The following is a 14,958-nucleotide window of genomic DNA, read 5'->3' as shown; positions in this document are numbered from 1 at the left end:
TTACATAAATATTTTTTTGCAGTTGTCTTGTAGAAGGAGATGTTAAGGAAGAAATCTTGCAGCCTCCAGAGCCTCACCCAGTACCACCCATCTTAACACCATCTCCTCCTTCAGCTTATCCGACAGTCACTACTGTGTGGCAGGACAATGACAGATACCATCCAAAGCCAGTTTTGCACATAGTTTCATCAGACCATTCAACAGACCTCAATGAAAACTATAATAAATCAACAGAACATTCAGGGAAAAATGAACCCAATGAACGTGTGGAGAAAAAGCTTGAGCGTAACTTAAGTTTTGAAATTAAGAAGGTACCTCTTCAGGAGGGACCACGAAGCTTTGATGGGAATACTCTTTTGAACCGAGGACATGCAATTAAAATGAAGTCTGTTTCATCTTGTGTAATGGATAAGAACTCTAAGCCACTGGATCATAGTTCAGGGGATTCACTTGTAGACTCTTTTCAAAACTCTAGTATGGAAAACAAAGGCTTAGTAGCTTCACTGGAAGGGCTGAAGAGCCAGAAGGATTCTGATGCTCCACCAAGACCCGACCGTCTGCTTCTCAAAGAGAAGGGGCATGCCATGTGGTCACTACACAGGCCTGAAAATGCACTGCCTGCATCCGCGTCTGAGGATATGTCTTCAGATGTCTTAAGTCATGGTATTAAAACAGCCTCTCTGGTACCAAACCCCACATCTCAAGTGGAATGCTCTTCCAGTGAAACAGTTGATCATCAGAGCAGTATGCTTTTAGTTAGAGCACCCCTCTGTTTTACTAATCCTCTTCATTCCGATGATTCTGACACAGATGAGAGGAACGTTGATGGAGCCATGACCAAAAGTATGTCTAATATTTCAACCGCAAGTGCCACAGTTTCTGCTTCCACTAGTACTGAAAACATTTCTTCTAGAAAAGTATTATCAATGTCCATTGCTAGACAAGATGTTCCAAGCATAAGACATTTTGAAGAGGAAAAAGGTAGGTTTTTTGTATTTCAGCTATATTTGTCACATTTAATCTGTAGAGTGGGAAAATATTTCATAATTTTTAGACAGTATTGCAAAGAAATATTTAATTATAAATCTTAAACTTTAAATTGACAGTATGGCTGCTTCTGCAACAATCTAATTTAGTTTCCCAATCTTCTTTTCTCCTGTGAGTTAACCCTGTTGTATTACTAGAAACCTTGATAAACTGTCTCAAGTGCTGTATTGAGAAACATTTACTCCATGAATAGCCTGTTTCTACCTTTTCAACAGTCTCATTCTTCTCATCTGAAGTTAGGTTGCCCCTTCGTTCCACCACTTTGGCTACTTGGAAATTAGTGTAAATTTTTTGTGTGCTTAACAAATATCACAGCCTGTTAAATGTTGAGTATACAATTAGTTTGCCTAACTACACTCACAGTAGAAAACATAACAGCAATACACCTTTCTGAGTAATTTATCTGGCTGCTATCACCATTGGTTAAAATATATTTGTGAAAAACTGTAATCTTTGCTTTATCACTCTTTGAGAAATGTGTTACACTGTGAACAGATGATGCATATCTAATACAACTGTTGGGCTCTATGGTTTTTGTAGTTCGCTGCATCAGAATGGGGTGAGGAAGACAGGCTTACACCCCAGCTCCATTCAAAAGAAAGACGTTACACATAATTGAGCAGGTGACATCAAACACTAATGTGCAGCAACAGTCCAAAAGCTAACAAAATGTTAGGAATCATTAGGGAAGCAATAGATCAGACAGAAAATCATCATGCCACTATATAAATCAATGGTACACGCACAACTTGAGTACTGCATGCAGTTCTGGTTGCCCCATCCCAAAAAAATATATGTATATTGAGGGGGGGAGTACAGAGACGGGAAACAAAAATATTAAGGAGTATGGAACAGCTTCTATATGAGGAGAGATTAAAAAGACAGGACTGTTCATTTTAGAAAAGAAACAACTAAGTGGTGATGTAATATAGTTTATAAAATCATGAATGGTGTGAAGAAAGTGAAAAAGGGAGTGTTACTTATCCCTTCTGTCATAACTCTAGTCCCAGATTTGGACCTTAGCGTCCAAAATATGGGGGTTAGCATGAAAACCTCCAAGCTTAGTTACCAGCTTGGACCTGGTACTTGCTGCCACCACCCAAAAAATTAGAATGTTTTGGGGCACTCTGGTCCCCCTGAAAAACCTTCCCTGGGGACCCCAAGACCCAAATCCCTTGAGTCTCACAACAAAGGGAAATAATCCTTTTTCCCTCCCCCCCCCCCCCCAGGTGCTCCTGGAGAGATACACAGACACAAGCTCTGTGAATCCAAACAGAGTGACTCCCCCTCTCCGTTCCCAGTCCTGGAAACAAAAGCACTTTCCTCTTCACCCAGAGGGAATGCAAAATCAGGCTAGCAAATCCAACACACACAGATCTCCCCCTGATTTCTTCCTCCCACCAATTCCCTGGTGAGTACAGACTCAATTTCCCTGAAGTAAAGAAAAACTCCAACAGGTCTTAAAAGAAAGAAAAATACATACAAATGGTCTCTCTGTATTAAGGTGACAAAATACAGGGTTAATTGCTTAAAAGAATATTGAATAAACAGCCTTATTCAAAAAGAATACAAATCAAAGCACTCCAGCACTTATATTCATGCAAATACCAAAGAAAAGAAACCATATAACTTACTATCTGATCTCTTTGTCCTTACACTTAGAAACAGAAGATTAGAAAGCAGAAACTACTTCTCCAAAGCTCAGAGAAAGCAGGCAGACAGACAACAAAGACTCAGACACAAACTTCCCTCCACCCAGAGTTGAAAAAATCCGGTTTCCTGATTGGTCCTCTGGTCAGGTGCTTCAGGTGAAAGAGACATTAACCCTTAGCTATCTGTTTATGACACCTTCACATAACACAATGAAATTAATAGGCAGCAGGTTTAAAACGAAGTACTTTCTCACACAACACACTCAACCTGTGTAACTCTTGCCAGAAAGTGTTGTGAAGACCAAAAGCATAACTTGGTTAAAAAAAGAATTAGAAAAGTTCAGAGGATAGGTCCATGAATAGCTATTACCAAGGTAGTCAGAGAGCTGTCCCCATGCTCTGGGTGTGTCTACGCCTCTGACTGCCAGAAGCTGGGAATTGATGACAGGGATGGCTCACTCAGTAATTGCCCTGTTTTGGTCATTCCCTCTGAAGCATCTGCCCCAGCCACTGTTGGAATGCAGGATACTGAGTTAGATGGACTATTGATCTGACCCAGAGTGTCCATTCTTAGTTGATGCCTTTTTAAAGTTAAGGTAATTATAAGAAGTGTGTGTGTGTGTGACCATCTTGAATGGCCCAAAATGAGGGGAAGATGTTCAGTGATATGAGATGTTGAAGTCAACTTTCTTAAACAAAGGTGATGCCTTGCTACCGCTTCAGAGAAGCGATTTGAAAGTTTTCATATTTTTTCCTAGGTTATGCTTCTGTCAGAAATACAACACATATTCAAAAGAATACTACCTTTTGACAAATCTAAAAAAACACTATTTTTACAGGTACTTCAGAATTAAATTCTTTTTACAAGCAGAACTCTAGCTTGCACGTAGTCTAAGGGTTAAAAGTAGCTAATTCCTATTTTAAGGTTTTTTAAAATCATCAGACACGTACCAAAAAGCAAATACCCTTTGTTTCCATCCCCTATTTAGCATATCTGCCAAAATGGTCTTTCTTGAGACTAGTAAAAAACAGGTAAATTCATATTAAACTGTTTATTTTCAATGTATTTCTACTCAGACTTCTGGTGCTCTCACCCAGGGCTGTTGCTTTGTCAATTTTGCTACTGTCAGTCCCAAGATATGATGATCATCAAATCTATCTCCTCATATCTGAACATGTTAGCCATGTTCTCCTGGCATGGATACTGTGAGGACATAAAAGTAAATAAGATGGGAATGCAAGGTGTGGTATAAAGGTGATGATAGACTAAGAAGAACACAGCACCCAGAGGCTTGATCAATGGAAATGCTTCATCAGAAGTTTGTGTGAAAGAACTTAAAAATGAAGTCTGAACAATGGTTTCTAGAAGACTTGATAAAACATTTTAGGCAGAGGACTCTCCCCCTTTAAGGTTTTTAAACTGTGGTAGATTCTAGTTTGTCATATATGTGCTGCCTGGTCATTGTGGGTTCACCTGTCTCCCTCGTATTATGCTGATTGAACCATGTTTAATCGCAGAATATCAGCGTTGGAAGGGACCTCAGGAGGTCATCTAGTCCAACCCCCTGCTCAAAGCAGGACCAATCCCCAACTAATAGTCAAATGCAGTTCTTCCTGGTAACCATTTGTGTTGTATAAGAGACTATGCTGGTGCAAAAACATTCAAGGGCTGATCTTAAAATGAGGATTATAAATCGTGTTTAATGCCCTTGAATGGCTGTTTAGGCTTTATGCTTTGGTTGTATGATAAAGATGTTCAGTGCTGCAGTAGCAGTTAGGCCTTTCTGACAAAAGATTCAAATGGAGCAGGCCTCAGCGGAGCACCACCCCTAAACTGATGGGTTTCTTTGTATTTCGTGGGACTCTCCATTAAACACAACCATGTATAGGTGAACAGGAGTCATCATCCACAATGTCACACTAGGACTATGCACCATGTTGTCATTTAAAGATTATCATGCAGACACTTATGTTTCAAACAGCTTTTTCATTAGGGTTTTATTTTTCTCAGTCTCAGCCTGTATACCAGATTCTTCAGACTTTGTACCTTCCTCTTAAGATTTTGTGCTGCTGCTTGCAGTTCGTCCCAGTTTATTCCCTTCCCAGACATACCGCTTCCTGAAGTCTTTCTGCTACTCCTCTGCTACTGTCTTCTGTCTGATAGGATTTGCTGTTCTTCATAGCTAGATAGTTTATTCCTGCCCTCTCTGGGCCTAGATTCTAAGGCGCTATCGTGCAGTTTTTCCTTTCGTAGAGTCCTTCCCCAGTCCTTTTCAAGCTTGCCTGTCTTGTCTTCTCTCTAATTATATTCCCAATCAGGTGCCAGCTGCCCCTTCATTAGACTCCCAACTGGGTGCACTTCTTAGTCTCCAGAGAAGCTGGACCCACTTCATTTAAGAGGCCAGCCACCCTGTGCAAACCGCACGAAAGCTATTTGTGACGCTTACTTGGTTGTAAAATACTTTGAGATGAAAGTGCTAATAATTTAGTTAAAAGCCCTAAAGAAGAGACCATATACATGTGTGAACTTTTCTTGTCCATACTAGAAAAATTTGGCATGCTAACCACTGTTACAGGCATGCCAGCAAGTCCACATGCCAGACTTTCAACAGTGCACCAGTGCTCATGGACTTTGTGGATGTCGTTTGAGTTAATTGTGACATCTGTTCATCTCCGCCATTGCATCACCAGGGTAGAGAACAGTACTGGCATAACAGCTGCAACAGTGCAATTAGTGTGCATTACAGTGCAGTGATCGTTGTTTAGGTGCTTCTGTATTGTACAAGGGTCAAATTTGGTAGAAGCCTTTCACCCATTCAAATTGGATTGCACATGCTTGGGATGTCAATACATGTGTTTTCACAATCTCTTGAGTTATCAGGCCACTTTTGTAGTATATCAGAAGAAACCATCATTTAAATGTGCATCCAGCTGGTTTGGAAGTGTTTCGGTGTTCATGAGAACCTGGAGCAACCAGCAGATTATTCCCAGCTGAACTGATTCATAATATCATGTTTTACAGCTGGGTTCCAAATGTCTTACCAAACAAAGTATCATTAATTCTGGGAGAAGATAGAGGATCTGAAGGTCCAGTGCAACAAGGCCTGGAATGTTGACAGTTGCACCACAGCAGCATGGAAGACACCTATTTATGACGCCTTGATAATATTCTCAGCACATCATCATCTATAGTCTGAGTTCATTTTGGACAGCATCAAAAAAGCTGTCAATGTGCTGTTGAGGAACAAGGAAAGGTGGAAAGGACATATGGGTCCAAATCCAGAACTGATGTGGATAAAGGCTTATCCAGAACTGTTCTGGGTGCTGAAAGATCTCTTTGCAGTGTCTCTTTCTGGACACAAGCTGATGAGCAAGTTTTGAATGAGGACTTGGGAGATGAAAGTTCCTCTAAACAAGATATATTGCTGTTAATTTACTCCTCTGAAATTAATGTCATAAGAGCTTAGAGTAAAAGCTTAACAATGAAAAGAGGAAGGTATTTGTAGCCACTTTTTGTTCTGTCGCTAACATTTTGGAAAAAGGAAACCTTTGTTAAAAATTCAACATGCCCTAACTTTCTGTTAAGATGTGAGAGCTGACTATATGTTCTCTGGAAATATCCAGTAAATCTTCCATCAAAACTGGGAAAGACATAAATTCGTATTCCTGATATTTCAAAGGCAACAGGTAAACATACGAACGCGAAAGTTTTCTAAATCATAATGAAGCAAAAAGGGCTCATATTCAGTTTTCTAAAATAAATCTTTTACAGATTATCTTTAGATTATCTTTAGACTTTGAATTTAAAAGGGAAATGAATGCTACTTTATGACACTCCTTGATACTTCAAGGGTGATCAATACATTAATATGCCTGTTGACTCTCTCTCCTTATTTTTTGGTTTAGAAACCACTAGGCCACAATTTGGAAACGTTAGTTACACCAAGATAGTGAACAGGCAGCACCACAAGGAGCATATGCTTGACTTGTCTTCTGCTAAAGCAGAGCAAGAGATGAAATGGTGACCATCATAGGGGTGTGAAAATATACAGCAACAGAATTTGAGGTGGAGGACAAGATATAGAAGTTTGAGGACAGTCAACCTTTTTTGTGTACATTCAGGGAAGAGGACAGAGAAGCCATAATGGAATACATCTATTGTGACAGGGAAATGAGCCTACTGGAAAAAGAGTACCACAGGGAGCTCTTCACGGGAAATGCAGAGCAAGAGGCAAATTGCAGTTTGTTACCCTCTGATTCCCTGCACGTGCATTCTGTTCCAGCTCTTCAGTACAATGCCATTAGACATGAACACTACATACTGGACTGTCCATTCTTACCTACTTCTTCCTGGGCATTCCTATGCAACTCTACCCCTCATCAGAACCAAGAAAAAGACAATGAGAATCCACAGAAGATGCAATTCCTGTCCCTACAGTATCTAGTTACAAACTGTTTGTTTTATTATGCGTTTTGCATTGATTACTTCAGCTGGCCTGTATGTGTTGTTAAATAAAGATGGTTTTCAGTATATCTGTTAAATTATTCTGCTTAATGAAATTTTATCCTTCATAGTATCATTAAATCTCACTGGACACCAGACTACCTCATTTTATATAATATCTTTAATCAAAATCATACACATTTACAAAATGGGATCAGCAACAGCTGTTGCATAAAGTTAAACCCACCACCGGCAAAGAAAACAATATTTAATAACAAATAGCAGTCTTCTCTTACCTCCAGTAGAAAATTGTCTTGTTTTGTTTCCGTTTTGCAAACAGGCCATGGATATGAATGGTTATGTTTCTAAAGGAGTTGAGATTTTGACCCCTCTTCTCTCATAATTTCCATGGGCTTGCAGAAACATTTTTCAAATCTCTAGCAAGCCATTGTTTCAGGAAACCTGAAATTGTGGGCTTAGAAACTTGAGAGGCAGTGTGCCTACAAAGGTTGATTAGTGTGCTGTGTATAGACATGAGGCATGTCAAGGCTGATTCCCCACTCTGGCACTTTGAGTGCAGAAGGCGGGGGGCCCACAAGGATTCTAAAAATTAATACTGGCCACTCCAGGCTTGTATTAAACTCCCAAGATTACAGCTTCTCTCTGACCTTGGGTGGGTAGACGCTGCCACCACCCAAGTGCGCCCAAAAAACAAAAAAACCTTCGGACTCAGGAAGGCACACATGAGAATTCCTCCCTGTGGGTACCTGTGAGCCCTTACACTCCCTCCCCCATCCCTGGGGAATTGCTGAGAAAGATAACAAAGGAAATCAGCTGTTGCCACCAGCTAATTAAACATGCACAAACCTTAGGGCACACAAACCCAATCCTGTTCTTAAAGGTAAATTTTATTAAAAACAAAAAGAAAATACATTTGGAACTTAGGCTATTGCTAGATTTTAAAAGAGCAAATATAATAATTAAGCATCAAGTATAGTTTTCTTGAGGTCCAGCTTCATGGTTACAAGCAAAACAAAAGCATTTTGGGGTTAGCACAGAGTCGTCCACAAGCCATAAAGAAATAAGAGAGAAACCTAATCACGTTTTCCTAGACATTCCTTGATGTACTTGCTTATCTGGGGTTCAGATAAGTAATTCCTAGGTATGATTTGATGATTTTTCATAACTGGTTTAAAGCTTCTTACAGCATTGCTGCTCTGTGTCTCCTCTCTCCAGAGAACAGACAGACACAAAGGAATTTTTTTTTCCCAATTTTAAAAAGTTCTAGCCCTCCCATTGGCTCTTCGGTCAGGTGCCCACTCCCTCCCTTTTACCTATGGGCTTTTTAACTCTTTGCAGGTAAAGCAAGTAGAGAACAGCTACTAACAGGGATTTTGTAGCTAACTGGCTGGCTGGGTGCCCATAAAAGGGAGCTGCCCCCTTCCCCTTCATTTATCACAAGGCAGAACTGTAAGTAAAACTAAATGGCTACTGTGGATACACTGGACGATTGCTATTGGCACTGACATAACCCTCAAGGTTCAAGAAGCAATTGCAGAGCTCTCCAGTACTGAGACATCCTAATTCTCTTTAAATTCAGAGTGGGTAGCACAAAACATTGTTTTTGCTTCATTGCTCTAAACAGAGTAAGTTTTTTTTTTTTTTTTTTTCCTTTACTTGTATTACTGTTTTGAGCTTATTACGAAAAACTTCTCAAACACCACTAAGGAGATACTCTTCCCCCTCCAAGTACAAATTGAAGAACATTAGGCATCTGAACAGAAAGTAGTTTTTCATCTGATATTTAGTTCACTGACAGTGTCAGCAAATCAATTACTGAACAATACAGAGACACTGCCCTTTCCCCAAAGAGTTTGCACGCTTAAAATATGAGAATGATAGAGGAAATGGTTTCATTTGCTGTGTAAACCTGTTGTTGCATCTGTATTTGGTTTTAAACTTTTCTTTATACAATGCCTTATACTGTGGTCTTGTAAAAATTGACCTATTAAGTGTTGTTAAAAATTCTGTTTGTTTAAACAAAGCTACGTCATTCTCAGTTTGTCTAACTACAGTAATACATTTGATTTTAGATGCTGATGTGAGTGAAGACTCCTCTCCCCCACTACCAGAAAGAACACCAGAATCATTTGTATTAGCAAGTGAACAGAGTGAGTCTCTTCTGTTATGTTTAACAGGTTTGGGGAATAAAATAATTCTGAATACCAGTCCAATACAGTAGTTCTGGGTGCTGCTGCTTTTTGTTTGTTTTAAAGAATTAAAAAGATATCAAGCCAGTTTCCCCACCCATGCATTTTCCCCCGCTAAGTGTAGCACCTTACATTTGTTTCTGTTGAATTTCATTTGGTTGTCTATAGCCCAGTTCTCCAAGTTATCGAGATCCCTCTGAATTTTAGCTCTATCCTCCAAAGTATGGGCACCCCCTCTCCCAGCTTTGTGTCATCTGCAAACTTGATTGGTATGCTCTCTATACCTACATCCATTTAGCATAGTAATACATTAATACATGCACCTGGATACAGCTGGTGGGAGTGCTGATAAAAATTGAGTTTATGGTTTGTCAACATTTCCTGAAAAAAGGATATGTTCTTAAAATACAGTATATTAAAAGCTTGTAACACTATGTTAAGGATAGTTTGAAGAGACTGGTGCAGAGATAGAAGTGTGGCTGTATTTCCCCCTCTCCACTAAAGATTTACTTGTCTCCTTCTTCAGTATGCTTGTAACCTCCAACGCAGGGGTTAGGGAGGGAGTGTGGCTGGTGTATGCTGTACTACTCTCTTCTTAGCTGATAGATGGTCCTTCAAATCAGCTGGTGTCAAGGTTCCTTCCCCACTCTGAACTTTAGGGTACAGATGTGGGGACCTGCATGGACACTTCTAAGCTTAATTACTAGCTTAGATCTGGTATCGCTGCCACCATCCAGAATTTTTAGTGTCTGGATCACTCCCTTTCCCTCCAAAACCTTCCCCTCCCTGGGTAGCCTTGAGAGGCTCCTTCACCAATTCCCTGGTGAGTCCAGATCCAATCCCTTGGATCTTAAAACAAGGAGAAATTAACCATCCCCCCTCCTTTCTCCCACCAATCCCTGGTGAGTCCAGATCCAATCCCCTTTAATCTAAAAACAAGGAAAAATCAATCAGGTATTAAGAAAAAGGCTTTTAATTAAAGAAAAGAAAGATAAAAGAAAACCCTCTGGGAGAGACTAATATACCAGTTACTCTCACAGACAACAGATTCAAAACACAGAGGATGTTCCCCTGGGCACAAATTTAGTTACACAAAAAAATACCCAAATACCCAATTTGATTCTACCTCTAATTGCATAAGACAGGTTACAAAGAAATAAACATAACCCTATTTATTCCTTTCTAAAACTTACTACACTGATAAGAGGCTGGTTCCTTGATCTTTTTCACTTCGGCTGAAACTGAAACTCTAAACAAAGGAAAAACTTCCTCCTTCCTTTTGAAACATCTTGTTCCCCCATTGGTTCCTCTGGTCAGGTGTTAGCTAGGCTAGGTGAACTTTTTAACCCTTTACAGGTAAGAGGCATTAACCCTTAACCATCTGTTTGACAGCTGGCAACAGTCCCTATCATAGAATAGCATTGGCTGCTCTAAGCAATGTCTAGGGCTGTGCAGAGAATAAGGGAGCTGTTTATAGCTCCTTGTTGCCTGACTCCATTGTGTCCAGCAGAAGCAGCAGTCCAGTCCGATATTGTTACATGTATTTAGCACAGTGCTACTGTAACATATTGAAACAGATAACACTTCCAACTCTAATAAATCAGTCACTGTGTGTGTATCAGTATACTTCACTTATAAAACCAGCAATGGCTTTAATTAGTAAATAAATAAAAGGAATTAATGTAAATCAGGTCTGAGCAGATTGGTAATGCTCTAGAGAATTTTGTATAGACTCATAGACTTCAAGGTCAGAAGGGACCACCACGATCATCTAGTCTGACCTGCACAATGCAGGCCACAGAATCTCACCCACCCACTCCTGTAACAAACCCCTAACCTATGTCTGAGTTACTGAAGTCCTCAAATTGTGGTTTGAAGACGCCAAGCTGCAGAGAATCCTCCAGCAAGTGACCCGTGCCCCATGCTGCAGAGGAAGGCGAAAAACCTCCAGGGCCTCTGCCAGTCTGCCCTGGGGGAAAATTCCTTCTCAACCCCAAATATGGCCATCAGTTAAACCCTGAACATGTGGGCAAGGCTCACCAGCCGGCACGCAGGAAAGAATTCTCTGTAGTAACTCAGATCCCACTCCATCTAACATCCCATCACAGACCACTGGGCTTACTTACCTGCTGATAATAAAAGATCAGTTGCCAAATTAATTGCCAAAATTAGGCTATCCCATCATGCATCCCCTCCATAAACTTATCAAGCTTAGTCTTAAAACCAGATGTCTTTTCACTCCTCTAATGCTTAGAAACCTTCGTCTAATTTCAAGTCTAAACTTCCTAGTGTCCAGTTTATATCCATTTGTTCTCGTGTCCACATTGGTACTAACCTTTAATTCCTCTCCCTCCCTAATATTTATCCCTCTGATATATTTATAAAGAGCAGTCATATCCCCCCTCAACCTTCTTTTGGTTAGGCTAAACAAGCCAAGCTCTTTGAGTCTCCTTTCATAAAATAGGTTTTCCATTCCTCGGATCATCCTAGTAGCCCTTCTCTAGCTGTTCCAGTTTGAATTCATCCTTCTTAAACACGGGAGACCAGAACTGCACACAGTATTCCAGATGAGGTCTCACCAGTGCCTTATATAACAGTACTAACACCTCCTTATCTTTGCTGGAAATAACTCGCCTGATGCATCCTAAAACCCCATTAGCTTTTTTAACGGCCATTTCACATTGGCGGCTCATAGTCATCCTGTGATCAACCAATACTCCGAGGTCCTTCTCCTCCTCTGGTACTTCCAACTGATGTGTCCCCAATTTATAACAAAAATTCTTGTTATTTCTCCCTAAATGCATGACGTTGCACTTTTCACTATTATATTTCATCGTATTACTATTACTCCAGTTTACAAGGTCATCCAGATCTTCCTGTATGATATCCCAGTCCTTCTCTGTGTTAGCAATACCTCCCAGCTTTGTGTCATCTGCAGACTTTATTAGCACATTCCCACTTTTTATGCCAAGGTCAGTAATAAAAAGATTAAATAAAATTGGTCCCAAAACGGATCCCTGAGGAACTCCACTAGTAATCTTCTTCCAGCTTGACAGTTCACCTTTCAGTGCAACCTGTTGTAGTCTCCCCTTTAACCAGAACCTTATCCACCTTTCAATTTTCATATTGATCCCCATCTTTTCCAATTTAACTAATAATTCCCCATGTGAAACCACATCAAATGCCTTACTGAATCGAGGTAAATTAGATCCACTGCATTTCCTTTGTCTAAAAAATCTGTTACCTTCTCAAAGAAGGAGATCAGGTTGGTTTGGGATGATCTACCTTTTGTAAAACCATGTTGTATTTTGTCCCAATTACCATTGACCTCAATGTCCTGAACTACTTTCTCCTTCAAAATTTTTTCCAAGACCTTACATACTACAGATGTCAAACTAACAGGCCTATAGTTACCCAGATCACTTTTTTTTCCCCTTTCTTAAAAATAGGAACTATGTTAGCAATTCTCCAGTCGTACGGTACAACCTTTGAGTTTACTGATTCATTAAAAATTCCTATAGAAATTACCTGAGTTGTGAAAGTGCCATTTGTGAATCCATAGTTAAGGATGAGCTGGATTTTAGAGCACTTACTCCTGGAGCGTAGTATTTATTTTCTGAGAATTCATAAATAAATCAGTTTTGTCTGAATCAAAATTAATTAAAATGGGCTCTTTAAGCAAGTTAGCATCCTATTCAAACAATTTTTTTGTCCTGAATGATCTCTATAATGGAATAATGCAGACCCTTCACACTTCTGACATAGTTAAAACTCACTGAAATCTTGTCCAGGCTACATTTAAAGAATAAAAAAAAAAAAAAAATTTAATTCCCCAATTACTTTTTGTAACTAAAAGTTTCTCATTCAGCAAATAGTAAATTAATGGTCGACAGAAAATCCACAAAGAACAGCCCTCTTCCAAAATGATGGAGAACAATAAGACATGACAAAGACTGAAACCACAACCCTCATTTGGTGACTATCTTGAGAGAAGCATCTCTCCTGGAGTGTTCTCGTCTACCTCCTGGCAGGCCACCATTTTGAGTGCGACTTGGCATCTGTCATGGTACAATTCCCCACTGTGAACCTTAGCATCCAAAAGATGGGGTACCAGCATGAATTCCTCTAAGCTCAATTACCAGCTTAGTACTTGTAGCGCTGCCACCAACCAGGAATTCCAGTGCCTGGTACACTCTGGTCCCCCAAAACCTTGCCCGGGGAACCCCAAGACCCAGACCCTCTGGATCTTAACACAAGGAAAGTGTTCCTCACCGTTGCCTCTCCCAGGCTTCCCCTCCCTGGGTTACCCTGGAAGATAACTGTGTGATTCAAACTCCTTGAATCACAAAACAGAGAGGACAATTCACCTTCCTCCCTCCTTCTCTTTCCCCCTCCCAGACTCTTCCTGAGAAAAAGTAATCCTAGCACAGAGAGAAATCAGCCTCTCTCTCCCTCTTCCCTCCTTTCTCCCCACCAATTCCCTGGTGAATCCAGACCCAGTCCCCTGGGGTCTCACCAGAATAGAAAAACAATTAGGTTCTTAAACAAGAAAAGCTTTTAATTAAAGAGAGAAAAAACAGTAAAAATTATCTTTGTAAATTTAAAAAAAAAACGGAATAGATACAGGGTCTTTCAGCTATAGACACTGGGAACACCCTCGCAGCCTAAGTATACAAGTACAAATTAAAATCTTTTCAGCCAAATACACATTTGAACTCCAAATACACATTTGCAAAATAAGAAAACAACCATAAGCCTAACTCGCTTTATCTACCTAGTACTCACTAGTCTGAACTTATAAGAGCCTGTATTGGAGAGATTGGAGAGAAACCTGGTTGCACGTCTGATCCCTCTGAGCCCCCAGAGTGAACAACAACCAAAACTAACAGCACAGCACAAAAACTTCCCTCCCTCAAGATTTGAAAGTATTCTGTCCTCTGATTGGTCCTCGGGTCAGGTGACAGCCAGGCTCACTGTTCTTGTTAACCCTTTCCAGGCAAAAGAGATATGAAGCAGTTTTGTTCTATTAACTCTTACTTACCTGTTTATGACAGCATCTCTCATTGAGAACAACGGGAGATGAAGGCCATTTTGAATAAGGGCAAATTCTTCAGTTTCTCTGAAGATTTAATGCTCTAAATCCTGGCAAATTTTGTTATGAAAAATAATGGCAAAAAATTACCATTAATCCGAAATATGTCTCCACAAAAGCTACCTGTTGAAGCAGATCAATTCAAGAGAGAGCAGAAAGGGAGGAGAAAACGGGGTGCACAAGGAAATATGCAGGATCCAGGCAGTTGGGAGAACTAGGTGGCATGTTTGTACGCAGGAGAGTTTGGAGGACAGGAAAAACTTAATGAAGGAGAAGGTGTGTGTACATTCTTACTGCTTGGCACTTCTAAGCATAGTAGTGAATCTGGTCATAAAAGTTAACATTTAAAATAAGGTTTTTGCTTCATATTTTCAAATCCATTAAAATTATCACATCGTAACATTGTTGGAATTTGTGTAGTGCCCATGTAAGAACCATTTTTAAAATGAAATTTTGCAGACAAAAATTGTTTAAAATGGAATTAAGGTTGAGTGCTAAAGCTTTTTAAAAAAA

The 14,958-nt window shown here is 40.0% G+C and overlaps 1 protein-coding gene across 2 annotated transcripts in view; it reads left to right on the top strand.

The window, feature by feature from the left end:
* The window catches only part of PTPN12 (protein tyrosine phosphatase non-receptor type 12), a 169,837-nt gene that overhangs the window by 137,945 nt on the left and 16,934 nt on the right, over nt 1–14,958 (top strand). Inside the window, exons 13-14 of one of the 2 annotated variants that reach the window (XM_050936860.1) lie at nt 23–981; nt 9,237–9,314. In XM_050936860.1, coding sequence (XP_050792817.1) covers nt 23–981; nt 9,237–9,314 — 1,037 coding nt within the window. Of the gene's footprint in view, nt 1–22; nt 982–5,721; nt 7,326–9,236; nt 9,315–14,958 lie in introns of those variants that run through there. The other variant, XM_050936861.1, reaches the window with a different exon arrangement.

The sequence above is a fragment of the Gopherus flavomarginatus genome, chromosome 1 (assembly GCF_025201925.1).
Source record: "Gopherus flavomarginatus isolate rGopFla2 chromosome 1, rGopFla2.mat.asm, whole genome shotgun sequence".
NCBI lineage: Eukaryota > Metazoa > Chordata > Testudines > Testudinidae > Gopherus > Gopherus flavomarginatus.
Note: the sequence above shows the minus strand (reverse complement) of the source record. Positions and strands in the feature narration are given on the sequence as shown.